At 40.8% G+C, this 20,617-nt stretch overlaps 2 protein-coding genes and 1 non-coding gene across 10 annotated transcripts in view; 2 read left to right on the forward strand and 1 right to left on the reverse strand.

Annotated features, from left to right (window-relative positions):
• PTCD3 (pentatricopeptide repeat domain 3) overlaps positions 1–14,548 on the forward strand; it is a 30,716-nt gene extending 16,168 nt beyond the window's left edge. For 2 of the 3 annotated variants that reach the window (XM_077766671.1, XM_077766672.1), the window contains exons 10-24: positions 753–840; positions 1,243–1,303; positions 1,605–1,690; positions 2,407–2,551; positions 3,430–3,480; positions 5,187–5,276; positions 5,761–5,789; positions 7,213–7,319; positions 8,074–8,152; positions 8,246–8,336; positions 9,185–9,270; positions 10,026–10,174; positions 11,594–11,635; positions 12,054–12,212; positions 12,496–14,548. In XM_077766671.1, coding sequence (XP_077622797.1) covers positions 753–840; positions 1,243–1,303; positions 1,605–1,690; positions 2,407–2,551; positions 3,430–3,480; positions 5,187–5,276; positions 5,761–5,789; positions 7,213–7,319; positions 8,074–8,152; positions 8,246–8,336; positions 9,185–9,270; positions 10,026–10,174; positions 11,594–11,635; positions 12,054–12,212; positions 12,496–12,586 — 1,354 coding nt within the window. In that variant the 3' untranslated portion in view covers positions 12,587–14,548. Of the gene's footprint in view, positions 1–752; positions 841–1,242; positions 1,304–1,604; positions 1,691–2,406; positions 2,552–3,429; positions 3,481–5,186; positions 5,277–5,760; positions 5,790–7,212; positions 7,320–8,073; positions 8,153–8,245; positions 8,337–9,184; positions 9,271–10,014; positions 10,175–11,593; positions 11,636–12,053; positions 12,213–12,495 lie in introns of those variants that run through there. The other variant, XM_077766673.1, reaches the window with a different exon arrangement.
• On the forward strand, positions 11,053–11,189 carry LOC144233690 (small nucleolar RNA SNORD94). Its single transcript, XR_013335735.1, has one exon. It is a non-coding gene; the product is annotated as a small nucleolar RNA SNORD94 (small nucleolar RNA).
• A 3,358-nt stretch (positions 14,549–17,906) lies between the features above and the next one.
• IMMT (inner membrane mitochondrial protein) overlaps positions 17,907–20,617 on the reverse strand; it is a 38,162-nt gene continuing 35,451 nt past the window's right edge. For all 6 annotated transcript variants that reach the window (XM_077766669.1, XM_077766666.1, XM_077766668.1 and 3 more), the window contains 2 exons: positions 19,826–19,955; positions 17,907–18,869 (listed from right to left, as the gene is read on the reverse strand). In XM_077766669.1, coding sequence (XP_077622795.1) covers positions 18,256–18,869; positions 19,826–19,955 — 744 coding nt within the window. In that variant the 3' untranslated portion in view covers positions 17,907–18,255. The remainder of the gene's footprint in view (positions 18,870–19,825; positions 19,956–20,617) is intronic.

Genomic DNA, 20,617 nt, shown 5'->3' on the forward strand with positions numbered 1-20,617 from the left:
AAAAGGTGAGTAGCATTTAACATTTGAGAATTTAAGTGAGTAGAAATGTCTGAGTAAAAGAAGTATTTTACAGGAACATGTGGAGGAGGAAAGCTATCATTAATATAAGAAATCTTTTCAGAAGTGATGAATAGAATCAGATATTTTTGTAATTTTACATAGTACTTAAGAGCGTGGACTTAGGTATATCATCCTGGCTAAAATCCTGGTTCTGATTTCCGAGACCTATTTGTAAGACACTTAATCAAGGTACAGCATAGTCGGTATAACATGGGTTATCTTTACTCGTTTACCTGTTTTTTTTGTTTTGTTTTGTTTTTTTAAAGGAAGAAGGAGAGTAGATACACGTGCTAGAATACAATAGATTCAGGAGAAACTACTTGCGTGTGGTTTCCTCTGGGGACTTGTATCTGGTTGAAAGAGGGTGGGGAAACTTCGCCATGCGCCCTTTGTACAGTTTGCTTTTTGTTGTGATTGTTGTATGTATTATTATTATTTATTTTTTTTTTGTAAAAGTCCTAGTTCTGTCCCTTAAACTGCCAAGCCAATGACCACTTGAGGTTTTGGAGCCTCAGTTTTTCCCATTTTTCAGAATAACCATGTCTCTCACACACGCAGTGGTAAGAATTTTATGTGTAAAGTGCTTGGCACAGTGTTTGGAACATTGTAAACTCAGTATATTGTGGTAGCTGTTGGTAGCTGTTGGTTTTTCCAGTTTCCCCTGGTTCACATTTAATTCTTTTTGTGTCTAGGTCAAAAAACAATGCTGAGCGAATCTTTGCTCTAATTCCAGAGAAAAACTCACATTCCTACTGCACAATGATCCGAGGAATGGTGAAGGTAACATTTATTTATATCTCTTTTTTTATCTTTAGTTTCCATTAAATGAAGAATTTTCATTCTCAGAACTATCATGAATTGGGCCAGAAAATTTGTTGTCTTGCAAGCCCTCCCGTGCATTGTAGATGCATGTTTACTATCTCCCTGCTCTCTACCCACACATGTCAGTACTGCATCCTCCCCCATCCCCAGTTGTGACAGCTAGAAATACCTCCAGGAATGACCGATGTCACGTGGGAAACAAAATTGCCACAGCAGTAGATTATGAACTTCGTGAGAACTGATACCTTGTTTTGTATTGTTTATTACTGTCTCCTCATGCCTACAATAGTAGATGTTGCAAATGTTTCCTAAGTAAATATGTTGGCTAATGCTTCATTTTTTATCCTTACCATCTTACAGCACCGAGCTTTTGGGCAGGCGTTAAACTTGTACACTGAATTGCTAAACAACAGGCTCCATGGTAAGTATGTTTGGAGAATTACCCTCCCTCCTTCCTTTTCTTTCCTTAGGAATCTGTAAATCTTTGAATCCGCGAAATTTTTGGATTTTGCTTCAATCACAGGCTCACTTTTAACCTTTTCTTGTAGTATTGGTGGTAGAAGCAGGCGATGAGTTGCAGACAAGGGAGTGCTTGTCTAGTTTTGTGAGCACATGGTAACGAACCAGGAGCCACGTGTGCATTACTGCTTTGCCTTAAACCAACTACCTAGGGCGTAAATCTTCAACCCAAATTTTGTTAAGGTGGTTTTCCTGTTCTACAGCTGATGTGTACACCTTTAATGCATTGATTGAGGCAACAGCATTGGGCGTGAATGAGAAATTGGAGGACAAGTGGAATAAGATGTTGGTAAGGAGGAACCCTCATTTTATGTTCTAATTGGCCTACAATATCCTGTCCTAGAAATATAGGGGGTGGAGACAGCATCTGTTAAGCATTTTCATGGCAGATACTTCTCTGCTGGGTACCCCCAGTGGTGACTTATTTCTGTCCTTCTAGCAACCCTGTAGTTAAAATAGCTGTGTCTTACATGTGAGAAGAAAAAGTTACTTGACCCAGAGTCTATGGCTAGAATTCACAAACACCTAGGTTGCTTTATTTCTCATAATACATAGTTTTTTTTATTACAAAAATAATGCATATTTACTGAAACGTTTGAATGCAATAACTTTGAAAAAATTTACTCAGGATATATTAGAGATAGAAATGTCTTTTGTTTTTATATCATATGGTTTGTATATTTTTATACCATACTGCTCATTTAAAAGAATGAAATTCTTTAAAAAGAAAACAGCCCAGTTCATTCTAGTCTGCTTCTGCCTTACAATGCCGGGGGCAAAGAAACCTTGATCAAGTGAGGTGGGGTGACTGAATGAAGTGAGTTCTCTAAAAGGCAAAGTCACTGTGCCAGCTAACTAATAGATAATCCTTAAGTTAGGGATATATTTATTAACTTAATTTAGATCTAGCCAGAGAGCCAAATTCTTTTTTAGTGTGTAATATTAGTTTATTGGACAAATTACCTACCCAGGCATAAACAAGAGTTACCACTTTGATTCAACTAGGAGTTGCTGAAAGAAATGGCTGCCCAGAAAGTGAAGCCAAATCTACAGACATTTAATACCATTCTGAAATGCCTCCGAAGATTTCATTCATTTGGACGATTGCCGGCCTTACAGACCATTCGTGAAATGAAAGCCATTGGGATAGGTGAGCATGTGCCCTCATGTCCCTCACTGGAGACCAAGACAGTGCTGACCAAAGAGCTTAGATCCAGACAAGGAAAAGTAGACCATAAACTCCTTTTGCTATGTACATAGTATGTTGAGAATTTCTGTTCCATCATTTGGCACATTTAATTACGTGTATTTACTAATAGTGGGAGTTCCATTATTTTCATCTTTTTTATAGCAAATTACAATGTTCTTTTAATATTTTAGGTAGTTTTCTGTGGATTTCTTTATTCCGGGGAGAACTGTTCACTCGAGTTAACTAGTTTTAAATCCCATTTCATTTGCTAGCATAATTAAGTATTTGAACCCAAATGTCCTATTATATAGTTTTCAGTAATTTTTTTTAAAGTTTATTTATTTATTTTGAGAGTGGGGAGAGAATCCCAAGCAGGCTCCATGCTGTCATCATGGAGCCTAGTATAGGGCTTGATCTCACAACCATGAGATCATGACCTGAGCTGGAATCAAGAGTCAGACTCTTAACTGACTGAGCCACCTGGGCCACCCTAGTTTTCAGTAATTATTATAGGTTGTTGGGGATCTGTTCACATTAGTATGCTTTACCATTCTTGAATAAAGAAAAGTACAAGTGCATTAACTATAACATTTTAGTTAATGTGTGTTAAGAGTTTCTAACAGTGATTCAGTGTTAATCACTTAACGTTAGTCAAAATGAGCTAGGAAATATCTTTGTTCAGAGGAATAGAAATGTATCTTTTTGTTTGTTTGAAACATCACTTTTTACTTAAATACCAAGATCAATGTGTTTTTAGTTAAGTATGCCTCAGTAAGCTGTATTTTGGATATTTGTGTTTGACTTATTTCTTATTTTTTCTATCCACTTGGTAATTTTAGAACCCTCACTTGCAACATATCACTACATTATTCAGCTGTTTTATCAACATGGTATGTATGACATATTGCATTAACTTATGTAGAAAGTTGACCCAGCTCCTTTATGTTTATGTGATTTAATGTTATAGGCTGCCTTCACTGCATATGATTTAAGAATAGAGAACTCGCAAGTTAACATTATCTTACAGCTTGAGCAAAGTTATTCTTGAAGGTAGTGACCTTGTTTGTTATGTAAAACTTGAGCTTGAGGGTAAATGTTAGTCTATTAAACGTACTAACAGTGTTGATGTGCAATTAAATATGGTCAGATAGTACATGAATCTGGAGTTCTTTTGCCTCTCCAGAGCTCTGCTTTCCAGTAAAATAGCCTGTAGCCACCTTTGTTTGTTTATTTAGTTAAAATTAATACCTCATTAGTACTAGGAAGCCCCATGTGACTGCTGGCTCCTGTACTCAGTGATGCAGCAAGAGAACATTCCATTTTTAGGGGGAGTTGTTGGATGGCACTGCTCCACGTCTCCCAGCTAGGCCAGAAGGGCCTGGATACCTCACCTGATAAATAAACACAGTCAGGCTGTGACGACTGAGTAAACTGTGCACTGGGGCTTGTACTGGAAGGCACATAGTAGGCACTCATAGACTGTGGGTTCTTGTTTGCCCCAACCTGAGAAAGAACCCCAAGAATCAGAAATGACAATTCCAGTCTTTTCTCTCCTGAGATGGACTTTTTAAAATGAGAGAGAAGAACTCGATTTTGTTTTGGTGGCTAAATTTTACAAAATCACATCACCTGTAGGGAAGATTTTTATATTTTAGGGTGAGAAGAAGAGGTAATTGACTTTATCCTGAAGACAGGTAGTTTCTTACAATAATCATATCTTCTAAAATTTTACTCAGCCTTGCGACAGTGTAGTGAAACTAGTGTCTCTGACCCACAGCCTGTTGGTTGTGCTTCTGCCATCACACATCACTTGAAGTCAGTTGCTGATAACCAGAGTCTGTGGTGAACACCCGGGAACAGGGGAGGCACAGGGCGTGGGTGCCAGCTTGTCTTACACATATGTAGGCTGGCTACTTGCAGGTACAATTTTTAGATGTTTTCCAAAGGAGAAACCCTAAAAAATGAAGGATATGTATAAAATAATTATGTAACTAATAAAATGATTAGGAATGCTAGTAAATGGAAACATGCTTGAGGAAATTGTAGAAAACTGTACTGTCATTAAAACTACATTATCACTTATGTGGATAAGGTAGGGAACAGATTTGTTTGAATAGCAGGATGTGTTTGGGAATTGTGTAGATGTGTTTTCTGAGCTATTAGTACCACTCAGTTCATGTGATTTTAAAAGGAATGCCTACGTCCATTATTTCTACAGGTTTTTCTTGGCTTTTTTATCCTGATTATACTTAAAAGCACAGATGATTACTAGAAAAAAATGTTTATTTTTCTAAGTATATAGGCTTGGTGAGGTCATGTCTGTCTCCCTTGCAAGTGAAAGTCAGTTAGACAAGACTAAGGAGAAAGGGAAAGTTTCCGCTAGGAGCACATAGACAACGACCTGTGACTGTCCAGATACAGTTGCACCCCATAGTGTGCACCTGCTCCTTTAGCAAGCACGTGCCCCCACCAGCTGTACACTGGTCCGTGTGATGGGGCAGAGGAAGAAGTGTGGCCCCTCTGCCAGGTGCTATGTGGTTGCTAGTGGTTTGGAAGGGGACTCCTGATAAAACGTCTTTGCTTTTTTGCTCTGCAGAAAACCCTTCAAAAGGATCTTCCCTCATAATCTATGATATTATGAAGGAATTAAGAGGAAAGAAATTTTCCCCAAAGGATCCAGATGACGGTATGCACAGAATTGCTTTTGTGAGACAAAAAGCCTGTATTTCTGTCAGTTACTAGAAGCCTTGTGATGCGGATAGGGTTTAATTTAAACTTTACTCATTTATTTTGGGGGGAGGGCAGAGGGGGAGAGAGAGAATCCCAAGTAGGCTCTGCACTGTCAGTGAGGAGCCAGCCCAGTATAGGGCTCGAACTCAGGAACCATGAGATCATGGCTGAGCCAAGTCTGATGCTTAACCAACTGAGCCACCCAGGCATCCCAGAGGACAGGGGTTTAATTTAGCTTAGTTATCTTATGGGTGATAATTCTGTGGAAGCTGAGGCCAAAACGTGTGGCATGTTGCTGTACGCTTCGTCTCCTCTAGAGGTCTTACTCCTTTAGGCTTAACTTCTATCTTGACAGCTTGGTTGCTAGGATTTTTATTAATGCTGCTCACTTAAAATATTTCATCCATTGTAACCAAGACTTTGTGAACTTTGATTTTCAGATATGTTTTTTCAGTCAGCCATGAGAGTTGTAAGTACCATTTCTTCCTTTTGCTTTCCTTTTTCCTTTTATCAGCTTCTTAAATTCATCTGTAACTGGGGGGTGAGGGGTGGGGAAGGGGCTTTTCCCTGATTACTTTTACTTCCTAAGTTTTCTGTTTCTGTCTTTGAATCTAAATTTTTTCCTCTTAAATTCAATACTAATTCACATAGCATCTCTACCTGTTGGTTGTTGTATACATTGTTTTTTTCCCCACACCTCTGTTCAGAAGAGGTTTCAGAATATTTCATATTTTCCTATTGACTTTTAAAATTGATGATGGTTGTTTTAAATTTTGGTTTTTCATTTTATTTTATTTATTTTTTTTTTTGTGGAATTTGTGTATTTTATTTTTGGTTTTTCATTTTATGCCGATCAGTGGATGTGGATTAATACATCCTATTCCCTAAGGATAATGCTTTCCAAAAGTTGAGTGTGTATCTTTGCAGGTTTTTTCCTTTAGGTATTCAGACAGCACAGACACATTTCCATGGTATTTTGTTTGCTGACAGCAACATAGTATTTTGTAGGAGGGAGGGACTACAGTTTACTTAACTCTTCTCCTGTGAGTGGGTTTTGGAGTTACATCATGAGATTTTTGCAAATACAGTGATGTTGGAGTGAGCACTTTCATCTGTTTTTATGCACGAGATCAAGTGTTTCCATAAGATTGATTTCTAAAGGTATAATCACTAGATCAAAATCATTTTGTGGGGTGCCCAGGTGGCCCAGTCAGTTAAGCATCTGACTCCTGGTTTTGATTCAGGTCATGATCTCACGGTTCGTGAGACCGAGCCCCACGTCAGGCTCTGCACTGACAGTGTGGAGCCTGCTTGGGATTCTTTCTCTCCCTCTCTCTGCCTCTTTCTTATTCACGTAACTTTATATATATATATATATCATATATATGTGATATATATATAATATATATGTGATATATATGTACGTTATATAACATATATAACAACGTGTGTGGTATATGACATACATATATACATACATATATATGTATGTTATATAACATAACGTGACCATTAAAAAAATATTTTAACTTTCACAGAACTAAAGGGTTTGCTTTCCTTTTTTNAAAACTTTATATATATATATATATATCATATATATGTGATATATATGTACGTTATATAACATATATAACAACGTGTGTGGTATATGACATACATATATATGTATGTTATATAACATAACGTGACCATTAAAAAAATATTTTAACTTTCACAGAACTAAAGGGTTTGCTTTCCTTTTTTTTTCCCCCTTTGGTCTTATAACTCATTTGCTGTTAATAATACATTGAATCAGCATAAATATTTCCATAAGTAACTATGCTTGTTAACGTAATGAGCCACTATTTGGCTAATAAATCTCAGGATGATGTTTACTGCTTGCAAATTTTCAGTGCTCAGTTCTCAGAGATCTAGAACTTGCTTACGAAGTACATGGCCTTTTAAAGACTGGAGACAACTGGAAATTCATTGGCCCCGATCAACGGCGTAATTTCTATTAGTAAGTGTGTTGGAAATGTATCCCTTTGCATTACTGTAGCCTCTTGAGAAAGCAGCCAGAAGTCATTTCTGCAGGTAGGAGACTGTTGGTATGCCTCCTGTGTCCTCTATGCAGGCAGCATGCCCCTCACTTAATGGTACTTGGAAATTGAAGCATTGATAAAACTGATTTCCCAGACTGAGATGTCTGCTGTGGATCTTTTAGGATTGTTTTCTTTGTAACACTTGAAGTCCACACACTTTTTTCCTGTATGCTCTATCTTATGTTTTTGAATATCTGGCAGGGTGGGTCCCTAAACAGTTCAACACAGCCTCTTCTTTAAAGATGAAGATACAGAGATGAAACCCAAAGAGACTCCTTAAATGAGTTTGACTTCAGGTAGATAAAAACAAGAACTTAAGGAGGCAGCCTGTCAATAGGTGTGTGATGATTGTCCTCTATGTGTCCATTTCCTTGCTCCACACCGCATGCTTTTTAAAGTGAATGTGGTACACTGTCCACTCAGTGTGAGCTGGGAGCACACTGACTAGACCGTCATGAATGGCCAGTTGTGCATAAGGTGTTGATCAGGAAGGCCAGAAAGCATAGTTAGCATCACCTGGTTCAAGTATTGTCCCGTGTAACTTGAAATTGTTTGTAACTTATAAATTGATTTAAATTCTGTGTAACATGACATTACGTAACTATGCTGTAATTTAATCTGCTGTTGCTGTTAGGGATCTGAGACTAAGCATACCTTTTCTTATCATTACAGTTCCAAGTTCTTCAGTTTGCTTTGTCTAATGGAACAAATTGATGTCACCTTGAAGTGGTATAAGGACCTGATACCGTCAGTAAGATGATTGATTACTTACCATCGTAGATGTGTTTGTGGGTATCTTTGCTGATTAATACTTTAAAAATATGTTTGTATTTGTCTTCATCAGGTATTCTTTCCCCGTTCCCAAACTTTGATTGATCTTCTCCAGGCACTGGATGTGGCCAACCGGCTAGAAGTGATTCCTCAGATTTGGAAAGGTTGGTTTCAGCTTATATGTCCAGGCCCATCTCACTTCATTATCCTATGTTATGATTAACAGACATTAGTATTGTTAGGGATAAAAACTTGATTTTTCACTGAGCTGAATGTAAGTATAGGTTGAGGTCTGCCTCATGGTCAGGTGGCTTGTGTTGCATTGCACGAGTAAAAACATGAGGAAGGTGACTTAAATCAGTTCCTTCGTAACAGGAATGGTAGAGCTGTGCATTTGTTCTGTGACATGACAAAGGGAAGGTCATGGCTGATCACATGGCACACCCTAAATTTAAATTTAGGTCCACAAACGTAGTCCACAAAGCCCACGTTCTATGTTAACGCCTCTGTAGCATGCTGCGTCATCGTAATAACTCTTGTCATTAAGCTGCCAGTGAGCTTGTAAAAAATAGGCATGCTTGTGGGTTTCTGTGTATCAGGTGGCTGCAGAAGATACTGCGTGTCCTCCATGGGGACTGAGTGCGGCATGCATTCCTGTCAGCTTCAGGTTTCCGTGTCCGAGCACAGGATGGCTCAAGTGGGTGTTACCTGTTAAAAAAGATGCTGATTCCCAAGTGCTGTGAAACAGCGTCTTGTCATATGGAGTGGAAGCTGCTCCAAGGTGGAGCGTACGCTGTGCTTCACACTTGGCTTGGGGGCACGTGACTGCCTTTCATGGCTCCTTGTGTTCTTCCCATGAATTATTCTAGTGGTTTCCTGGAGTCCTGGAGGAAGTGGCGTCAGCCACAACTTATTTTTACGCACCAAAAACTACGACAGTGGACAAGAGTCAAAGAGTTTTGGTATTCGATGACAGAAATCACTGCTCATTACGTACCTTTTCTGTTTCAAGACAGTAAAGAATATAGTCACACTTTTCGCAATGACCTGAAAGAAGAGATTCTGATGCTCATGGCGAGGGATCGGCACCCACCAGAGGTAGGCTTTATCCAAATTCAAGTTAGTTTACAATAATCAGATGTGTACTCCAGTATATTCTCTAATACTGAGGACCCTGTAAAGGTAAATTCCATGATTTCATCTAGGGAAACCTGGAGAGTTCTGCCACCTAAACCCACGTTTAAATTCTACATCTAGGGGCGCCTGGGTGGCTTAGTCGTTTAAGCGTCCGACTTTCACTTAGGTCATGATCTCGCGGTTCGTGGGTTTGAGCCCCGCGTCGGGCTCTGTGCTGACTGCCAGCTCAGAGCCTGGAGCCTGTTTCAGAGTCTGTGACTCCCTCTCTCTGACCCTCCCCTGCTCACGCTGTCTCTCTCTCTCTCTCTCCTAGAAATAAATAAAACATTAAAAAAAAAAATTTTTAAATTCTACATCTAAACATACCCAACCGTTAGCAGAATCCCATTTCTAAAGTCATCCCATTTCTCTGGTCCAAAGCAAACAGCATGAAAATAGTTTCTTTCTGCCCTGACAATAGCTTTTTAAAAATAATTTCTCTCTGAAAAGAAAACCCATATTCTATTTGAAAGATATGGCCAGTTTGCGAATGATTTACCCAAAGCAGGGCAGGGTGTGTTCCTTTCTCCTCATTTTGTTACCTGTGAACTGTACGTGTGATGTGGTCCAGTGGTAAATGCGTGGCTCAGAAATGTGAGTGCTTCAATGGGGTCTCCTGAACTTCGATTCTCATAAAACCAGTGACGCTTGTGCTGATTGTTCAAGCCTCCTCCCAGCTTCAGGTGGCGTTTGCTGACTGTGCTGCCGATATTAAGTCTACTTATGAGAGCCAGGATGCCAGACAGACTGCTCCTGATTGGCCAGCCAACCCTCTGAACTATATCGCTGTCCTCTTTTTAAGGGCAGGGAGAACCCAGGAAGCCTGGTGAGTACGAAACCAAAAGTGTAAGTTAGAAGCATTTGTACTTGGGTCTCAGAGAACGTTTGCCCTGGTAACTAGAGTTTTTCTAATTCCTGTGATGTGTAATCAGAAGGCAAATGAGTTTTCTACATAGTGAGTTTTCTCTGGGAACTGCAAATACCAACTGAAAAGAAACTTTTGGAAGAAGACAAGTATAGTGTATACAGTGTATGTAAGAGAGGACATGGTTTAACAGGCAAATTCTCTGACATTTCTGTAAGTCACTTGTCTGTTCACCTGAATAGAGTGATTGAAGAATATTTTTTAAAATGCTTTAGGCATTTGGTTTATCCAAGTGTTTCACTTGGGCGTACTATCCCTCCTCCCTGCTTAAAATGTAGGCTCTGCAATTGGACTTTAGGAAACTGGCATTCAGAAACATGGCCTTGACTAGAACCATTTTTGGTCTGTATTGCTGCATACCAGTTGTGTGTTCATCAGCACTTCATTCACATACTCATTTTTAGTATTTGTGGATGGAGACTTTACATGCACTCCTTTTTCCAGAACCAGAGAAGTCGTCAAAAGAATACTTTGTAGAAGTGGTCATAGTTGGGGGGTGTTGCTGCATTTTGTTCTGGACAGAAATGTGTATTCTAACAGTAAGTGGAGTACAATGTGTATGGTTTTTTCAACATGGGAGAGTAACTTAATTTGAACATAGGATGGTTGGCCCAAAATGTGGCCGTTCACTGTGTTTGGGAAAGGCTGGTGAAGGAAGGCTTTGCTGCCTACACCGGTCTTGAGAGTGTGAATCATACACATGGCCTGCTACACTACAGTGACTGAAACATTTGGTGCTCAAATTTGGTAACTCAGGTTGGCTCACACTTGTTATGAGTCAGGCTGTGATGATTGGCGCAGGGGTACGGACCTCAGCTGAGTCATGGGCGCTGACTGTATGTGTTTCTCCTTTGTCCTGCATGTGGCAGGGTGCTGGTGAGCACTTACAGGAGACTGATGCCTCAATCTGAGCCTGCTCTTCACAACATAATTCTAGGATGCTGATCTCATTCTGGATTATAAGAGAGGGAAGAGATCATTCTCTGTTACGTCCCTCTCTTCCAGCTGTCCATGGGATGTATTTCTTCCCTGGGTGGACTCAAGTGATCCTCTAGCAGCAGATAGACCCCCGCGATTCCGAACACTGGCAACAAATCAGATTTGCCTGGGAAGCTTGAAATGTCCATATGTGAAGTTTGGAGGAGGAAATTAGTTGATGGACCCAAGGCGGGTTTGATGTGAAGACGGGGCTGGGAGCCAGCGGAGCTCACAGACACGTGTCTTCAGAGGCTAGCACTGGGAGGAGAACAGCTGTGGTCATCTGAATCGCCTTGTGTTCTCTTTGCATTCATAATCCATTTCTTGTCTCCTCTTGAATAGGAAAATGTTGGAGCTTTTCAGGAAGCATAATAAGATCCCTGGGTAAGTTGAAGTTAACAGACTTGCCTGGGTACATCCTGGAATTAGCTGCAGGGTCTTAACTCTTATTATCATGGGCTAGTTGGAATTTCTTCACCTACCTCAGTGTTTTGATAGGCAAGCAAATGCACAGTTGCTCCCACCATCTAGGGCGTCCTGAAACAAGCAGTGCTTTTCATCTGTGCTCAGTGACTGTACCACGCTGGCAGTCCACTGAAGAGATCCTCAGTGGTGGCATATTGAACGAGTGTCCGTTATCTCTTTGGCCCTTTAAAGTTAGACGTCACGTAACTTTACCTCCGGAACTACCATTGAGGATTTCATGACTCAACTTTATAAAATGCTAGATTTTGCACATAAATCTTTGAGAGGGTTGAGGGGTTTCATTGGGGAATGTTGACATTTTGCCTTTCTTTTACAGAAATGAGTTGCTAGATGAGTTTATGGACAGTGCAAAAGCATCCAACAACCCTGCCCAGGCCATTGAGATTGTGAAGCTGGCCAGTGCCTTCAGCTTGCCTGTTTGTGAAGGCCTTGCCCGAAGAGTGATGGCTGACTTTGCAGTCAGCCAGGAACAAAAGTAAGTCCTGCACCAGTACCATAAAGGAAAGTGATTAAAAACAGACCAGACCATTTGTCCATCTACCCTTTCACTGCGTATCGCTTTCTGCCTCCTGAACATTCTTCTTTGCAAAGTCAGTATGTGTTAAATTTAGCTGCTGTTTCATTTGTCATGGAAGTCAGAGGTCCATGGATTTGGCTCTTGGAACCTTTTCTTTTGTCCTTATAGTTGAACGCAGCTGCGTAGCCCCCTCTCCCAAGACTGAATTGCATTCTCACCCTTCTGTTTATTTCTCTTACAGAGAAGCCCTGGGAGACCTAACTTCACTGACTAGTGACAGCGATAGTAACAGCGACAGTGACAGCGACAGTGACATCGGTGAAGGCAAATAAAAGTGGGCGAATCCGCAGCTGTCGCCTAGCATAGCTGAACTGACCATATTGTGAAGGAAGTAAAAGAATAAAGTTGGTGATCTCTGTATAACAATTGATACAACATGGATGGTCTGGTTTAAATTCCTAATTTGATACTCCCTGAACCACCCATTCAGGGTTTACTACCACTTAAACAGAAGCATCATGTCATTTTCATTTCTTTGGACACATTGTGAGGACACAGTTCCTGACTTCAGCTGAAGCTCTGTGTCCCTACATTGTTTGGCGGCCGATTTCACACTGCTTTCCAGTGTGGTTTGCCCTCCCCCGTTGTGGACTTGGCCTCTGCTGGCTGATGCTATGATGCTGGTGCCTCCTCCGTCTTATAGGACATGTCTAAAGGTGGTTTGCATACGTATCACTGTTGATACTAAGTATCCCAATTTCAGTGGTATAAAGAGGTGCAAAATCATGCACCTTCAAAATGATTAAACATTGGCTGCACAAATGGGAAAACGAGGCTGTAAATAAACACTAGTAACGTATTTGCACGCATTTCCATTACTTTTAGATGGCTTGTGTTTCCCCCCAGCCGCGGGACTTGCACAAGAGTGCTTCATCTCCCTTTCTTCCCTCTTTGTGTGCCGGCACCTTTAGTCATGCTCTACTCAGAGCCATCAAAAAGTGAGGGCTTGTGATGAGAAAGGACTGAAATGAAAGGTCTTGATGTGACTATTGCTGGTGGTCATGCTGGTGAAGAACCTCTACTTCTAGTATTTCTCTTCACCAGGACTCTGAAACAGTATCAGAAGCGAACCAGGACCCTGCATGGTCTGCAGGAGCATCCTTACCTTCACCAGGGCTGCTTCCACAGGCTACTTTGCTTATACCTGGTCCCAGATTTACTAAGGGACCCCATGAGTCCCCCACAGATGAACCACCTCATCCTTACCCTGCCAGGGTTGGCACTGATGGGCTGTGATGTTGTCTGTATATAGGTCTATTCCCGTCTCCCATTCCGCATCCTCTCTAACCTGGATCCTGCATCCTTAGAAACCTAAGAATTGTTTCATGTTTTTCTCCTAGAATGTCAGTTTAAGACCTCTAATTGAGGGGCAAAGGAGGCAGGGAAATGACAGGAATTAGCTACTTAAGCATTCATGCGCATTGTCCCATTAGACCCTTGACATAGCAAGGCAAATGAACAGAAAGGACAGTTAAAGCAGATTAGCCTTTGATCTTGGTTTACAACTTCCAGGGAGAACTTGGCTTCCTGAAGCTTCTGTTAACTCAGCTCCTTATCATCTCACCTACAAATGCCTGGCTCTCTGCCTGGCCAAGTACTCCCTCCTCACAATCCTTGTAAACGTGGTACATCTCCCCTTGCCAGGCCCCAGCTGTATCCTCAGCACAGTGCTTGGCAGCTGCAGAGTTGGTGGGACACAGCCCATCTGGACTGATGTCATCTGAATTTGTAATGGATTTCAGGGTACTTCAGTGGGTTTAATTGCTCCAGACTTTCAGAAAATTATGTCTATAGGATTGGTCTCCATTCTCTCATTTTTACTTTTATTTTTGTAATGTTTATTTTTGAGAGCAGGAGCAGGGAAGGGGCAGAGAAAGATGGAGACACAGAATCCGAAGCAGGCTCCAGGCTCTGAGCGGTCAGCACAGAGCCCCACGTGGGACTTGAACTCATGAGCTATGAGATATGCCCTGAACTGAAGTCAGATGCTTAACCGACTAAGCTACCCAGGTGCTCCTCCATTCTTGCATCTTTAAATGTTTATTCATGTACTAGTGAAATATTAGCCTCTCATAGTAAAAGATGTTGTTCTGTTTCTCCATAATTAGCAATTTTTGCTTTCGGTCCTGGCTCTCCCTCTCAATTTGCAGTCTATTCTTCATCATGATTGACTCTAAACTTTAATACAACTCCTTCCTAAAAGGGATTTAATAAAATGAGCAGCGTCTTGGTCATGTGCTACAACTCATTTTTAAGACCACTCTAACAGGTCTTAACATTTCCCTGATGTTTACATTTTATATAGGAAAAATTACAACCTAAAACTCAACATTTTAAACGAATTGAGAAGTATGAGAAACAATATTTGAGTTATAATTCTATCCAGTTAAGACCAGAAGCAAGTTTTGTAAAGCTCTGGAGCATTCAAGTTAATGAGAAAACAGCCTTTTGGAAATTGGGGACTGAGGACAATTTAACTATTTTTGAGTAACCTACCAGAAAGGAACAGGAAAAGCAGCATCAGAAGGACAAACTGGGATCAGGACTCCTGCAACGGCAAGGGTCAAGAGAGGAGTCCTGCTACCTCTGAATAAACTTGTCCAGTTTGCCTCAGATCACCATGTGCACATTAGAAATAAACAGATTTGTGGTTCAGAACATCTGAAGACTCTAGCATTAAAACGTACTGTCTTATGTTGGTCTTAAAACTGCAGGGTTTGAAGTCAATTTTGTGGGTGATGATTAGAGTGTTGGGGTGATGATTAGAGTGTTGAAATGGATCAGAAAATCAAAATATACCACATGCAGTAGAGTTGTTTTGTGATAAGTTACACATGTAGAAGTGTACCTGGTCGAAGTGTACCTGGTCGTGATGTAAATTATTTTTCGGTTGGTAATAAAGTTTAAAAACCTTCAAGTAGGGTATTTCGGAGATAGAGCAAGCACGGTCAGGGCAATGGGAAGGGCAAAGTTTATGGAACTCTTTAGATCAGATCTTTAGAGGCAGAGTGGCAATTTACCAGAGGAGTTTTTTGTTTGATTTGGTGGTTAAGAGGCAGTGTGCTAACAGAATAACCGAAATGTGAGATGCACAGGGTCTGGGCAGTGAAGGAATGTCCAGCCAGGCCCAGGAGGGAGCCTAATCTGTAAAAACACTGTCCATCTGATCCACACAGCTACCAACTTAAGACAGTTCAGACTACTAGAGATCAAGCCCAAGAACAGTGTACACAGCTCAGCAGGATTTCAACCTCCTGAAAACCAAGAAGTCCAAAAGGAATCAAGGTCACGATAGAATTTGCTCCCAGGGAAACCGAAACTTTGCCACTAGGGACAGTGGAACTTGTTCCTACAACCATGGCACTTCTGCTGGCTCTTGCCTCAATCCCTCCAGGATGCCTTCCTCTTCTAAAGATCCAGAGCAGTGTCCATACAGCTAGCTCCAACTTACAAGCCAGTGAAACCACATCACCTACCCATGCGCAAAAGGCTAGAGTGGCCAGGTAACCTTCTTTCTCTCCATCCCCCATCCTTCCTTAGGCTCTTCTGCTGCCCTCCAGGCCCCTAAATGCATCGGGGGGCCAAAATCAGAGAAGCTGAGCTTTGGTTTGGGGAAATGGTGACCACTGGACCTGATTGATAGAGGGATTTGCCTGGTAGTGAATCTTTCTTTCCCATTTATATATTAAACTCAAATTATCTGTTCTTTTGCACTGAGTTCAAACAAATTACTTTAGAACTGGTGGGACAACTCATTTGGGACTTGGAGACTGCTTTTATCCAGAACCTGTTAAGAGAGCGCAGAGTATTTAAATTAATGCTAAGGAATAGAAAGACCACGTGTCTTCAAAAAGACGGTCTAAAATTGCAATTTAGTTATATTATTTTGAAACTTTAAACAGTTTTAAAGCAAAGACCAGTTTTAATGTATCTGGAGATGGGAGTTTAAAATGCTGAGGGACCCTATCTTATCAAAATCAGGAGGGAAGCAGTAGACCAAAACAGATTGAGATAATGAAAGCAAGACAAATAATGATTTGCTTCACAGGAACAAGTCCAAAGTGGCAGAGATGTAACTTACCAAAGTTTAAAGAAACACCCTAAAGTGAGCTGCCCTGCCCTAACTGCCCAGGACTATATCCACTTTCCCCCAGTCTTGTTCCTTTGGATTCTACCTCCTTGAAGGAGAACTGAGAACCCAAGTAAAGGCCCTTTTCATTTGAAGGGTTGCCATGTCTTACTAGGCATGAGGAGAGAAAATCCAGGCCTGGCCAATAGTCCCCTTCCAACATTCTGTTTTCCAATATGGAGTGGAGGTGAGAAGGTTGCTCATGGAACTACTAAAATTTGAAAGCCAGTGGTCTTATTTTGAATTACAGAGCTAAAATAAACTATTCAGTATTACTTCCTAGGAGCTCAGATAATCCCATCTGATGAGTTATTTCTGGGCTCCTAGAGAAATTCAGATTTCCTTTTAATTGGTAGTATTTTACGTACTGTATAAATTACAGACACCTTTACTATGACAGTTAAGTCAGCTTTGTAAGTTAATGTATTTTGCAATTTCATGCCATTCCAAAGGGGAAGAAAGGCTGAATTTATAACAGCCTCATTATCCTCTGGTAAAAATAGCTCAGAGTGGGCTAACTGCAGAAACTAAGGACACTATACAAAGCAGGTGTTCTGTCAGAGAAGCTACATGTATTTAGAATATTAGCAGCATCAACCAAGGCTAAAATGGGACAGTCCCAAAGGGCAAGTACCATTCAAACTTAATGTAACAATCAAAATTTAGGGGCTGGTATACACCTGCAGAAATATAAAAATTCTGCTCCTCCTCTATGATTTGCCAGTACATTGCTCAGATGAAAGTGCCTCCTAAGTCTCTGTGAACACATAAACCCCAACAAAATTTTTATGATAGTATTTTCAAGGAATAAGAAATCAAAAGGTAAGAATTGTTAGGTTTACCAATACCGCAGTTCTCTTAATCTTCAGGGATGTGAACTAAAAGTTCTCCAGAGAGGGTTTTATGGGAGTCCAGTTTAAATATACCACAAAGTTATTCAATCCCTTTTAAGATTCTAGGCTCATGCGCCCACTTCAGTGAAGACATTCAGTCCAAGTACCAGAAAGGAGCAAGGTCATTTACCAGTGTTTCAGCACTGAGAGCTGAGACCTGTTTTGAGGGCTGTTGAAATTAATCTGTGAGTAGAAAAGAAATTTTTTTTTTAATAGGAAACAGACCAGAAAATAGCACATCACAAATAGAAAGGGGCTAGCAGTGGTTTGCAAAGTGTTTCATGTACACACACGGGGTGTATATATATTGGGTCCCAAAAGAAAAGACAGCTTTTCCTTGTAGCACTTTTAAAAGTTTCAGATACATACTGTATCTCCTATTGTAAATATATTAGCATTTTGGCTTATACATCACTCTTGAGCTTGACCAGTAGAATCAATTCACCGGAACCATCAAAGCCAAAAACAGACCTTGTACTTTTGGAAACTGAGTGCCCAGGACTTTTCTACTTCTGCTGTTGTGACTTCTCAAAGAAATTTTCTGCACATACAACAAACTAGAAACGGTGCTTCTTGAAAAGGGATAAGCTACTCCATTTTCATCTTGTTTTATTCAGTTTGCTCCAAGGGCAAAATCAATAATGGGATCACAAACATTATTTTGAATGGCTCACAAGCCTGATCAGTAAAACCTGAAAAAACAGAATATGTTACACAAGTTGCAAAGAAATTACTCCTGGAGTTCACTGACATGATAGCAAGTGGAAATAATATGAATGCAACAGGTGTTAACATTTAGAACAGTACTTGTAACCTGCTCCTTTCTAGACCATTCTGGGACCCTGTTTCAAACCCTTCATATAGCGCTGCTGATTCCCATTCCCATAAAATAGGACTTTAGAAAAATTCTTCCTAGACCTTACTCTTGCTGCACTTGAGTGGTTCCTATTCCTACGGCGCTGGCGTATGCTGTCAGGATTTCCACTATCTGTTTAGTTTCTAGGGTCATTCGGGCCTCCTTCAGCCAGTCCTGTGCCACTCGTCGGGACTCCCCTTTCAGCTGATTGACAAACTTTGCTGCCAGCTCCAGATCACCATGCTCAATGCAATAGGAGGCATAGGACAGTAATTTAAATGTGTTTACGTCCTCAGGGCAGAGCTCTGCTGGCGGCTTCAGTTGCTGAGGTGGGAATAGGAGCAAGGACTGCAAGTAGGAGAGAAAGTACTGGTATAAGCTATTTCTGGTTTCATCGATCATTGCTACCCTTCGGGCCAGTTTTTGAACAGCATAGAAACGGACTCTAAGGGTCTCTTCGCTGTACACCCCACGGGTCAGGGACTCTGGAGGGAGAGCTGCAGTTAAAGCTTGGGCAAATTCACTGTCAGAGCAGTGGACTCGGATGGCCTCAACTGCACTGCCCAGCGGAACAGTGGGCAGGTCTGCGGATGCAGTCTTCATGCTGTACTTCAATGCCTCCACCGAGAGCCACAGCTGGTGGGCTTTTCTGGCCTCCTCCTCAGCAACTGCATGACCTACAAAGAAAAAAAAAGGCAAAGAACATTTTTCTCTCCATTTGACTGTGTCCTTCTCATGTCTCTAGAGAACTGATGTGCCCTGTATCCTCAACAGGGTAAATCCACACATGTGAACAACAGAGCCAAAGAGAGCCTTTTTCAAATGCCACCTACTACTTATTTCTGCCATGTTCTTTCCTAGGAAGCTGGCCTCTTTGTAAACCTAACTTTTTAGTAAGCCATGGAGAAAACTGGAAGGATGTGTGTGCGCAAGCACAACAGAGGCTCTTTTCCCTCTTACTGTTTCATCTAGAAAAACACACAGTATCTGATTCAAGAATTATTTTAGAATGAGAAAAAGTTTGAATTAGGCTAAGACTTATGCTAAAGCTATCAGAAACTTCCTGCAAAGAATGGAAGACTTCAAGTGAATGGACTGCTTGATCGTGAAACTTCATGAGTATTTATTTTTATACTTATCTGACAAAGATGGCTAACAACACCCCCCAAAAAAACCATTTTATCAACATCCTCACTGGCAGGACATTTCCCTTTCAATGTGACACACTGAAGCCTCAGGATAAATACTGTCCCATTTAGTGGGTAGAATTAGCAAGTAACCACTTCCAGACATGGCTGGAGGGTGGCATGGGATACACTGACCTTCTGTCCACTCAGGGCACATAAGACATAACCAGAGTGCAGTGCCTCATAAATGGTGATCTCCAGTCTATCACTCGGAGTAAATCTGCAACTATTTAGATTTAATTTTTAGATTCTTTTAAATTTCCTCTAACAAACACTCAATGTTCCAAACTTCCCAAATCTAGGCTAATTTTCTCAGAAATGAATAAGTAAAATTTACTAGAATGACTTGACAGCATCTTTATGTCCTGATGCTGCTGTATGTATCCTACTGTCCTCCCAACAAAGAAGCTGGACTGAATAAAATTGTAAGAGGCCCATTTGCTCACTCTGAACAGCCTGTTCGATTCCTCTCAGTCTAGCATAGGCAGTGTTTATATCCAGAGTAAAGTTATCAACTTGTTCTTGACTGAGACGACGAAACTGTAATTCCTGTTCAGCAAGTTTCTCAGACAGGTCCTGAAATAAAACAAATAGTTTACAGAAGAAAGTGTTGCTACTTCAATGCATGTCAATCATTGGGACACTAAAAGTCTACCAGCAACTACTGCCTCCAAAAGAAAAGAGGGCCTTTAAAATCTTTTTTTTTTATATATATATTTTTATTTTATTTCTAGGGGAGAGAGAGAGGGAGATACAGACTCTGAAACAGGCTCCAGGCTCTGAGCTACCTGTCAGCACAGAGCCCGACGCGGGGCCCGAACCCACGAACCACGAGATCATGACCTAAGCGAAAGCCGGACACTTAACCGACTAAGCCACCAAGGTGCCCCAAGGTCCTTTAAAATCTTAAAACATTTGTCATGAAACTCCTATGTTATGTGTAAGGTTTCAAAAATTTCATAAAACTCATAGTTGATGTATGTAATTTCAGAGAAAGCAGACCATGAGAAGAAAGCAATTCAAAACAGAAAATTCGAACCTTAAAAAGTAAAATAACTGCACTGCCCCCCATGTAATAGATTTGCTATGATTTTAACCTGTCAGTGAAGTTTCCTCATATATAAAAATCTGAGCCTGCCACATAACCCGCAGGACATTGTGTAGATAAAGCAGATCTGTGTATCAAGTATTATCTGCATTTTTGAAACTCACTATACCAGCTCTCCCTAAAGCTTGAA

The sequence above is a fragment of the Crocuta crocuta genome, unplaced genomic scaffold, assembly GCF_008692635.1.
Source record: "Crocuta crocuta isolate KB4526 unplaced genomic scaffold, BGI_CrCroc_1.0 scaffold275, whole genome shotgun sequence".
NCBI classification, from domain to species: Eukaryota; Metazoa; Chordata; class Mammalia; order Carnivora; family Hyaenidae; genus Crocuta; species Crocuta crocuta.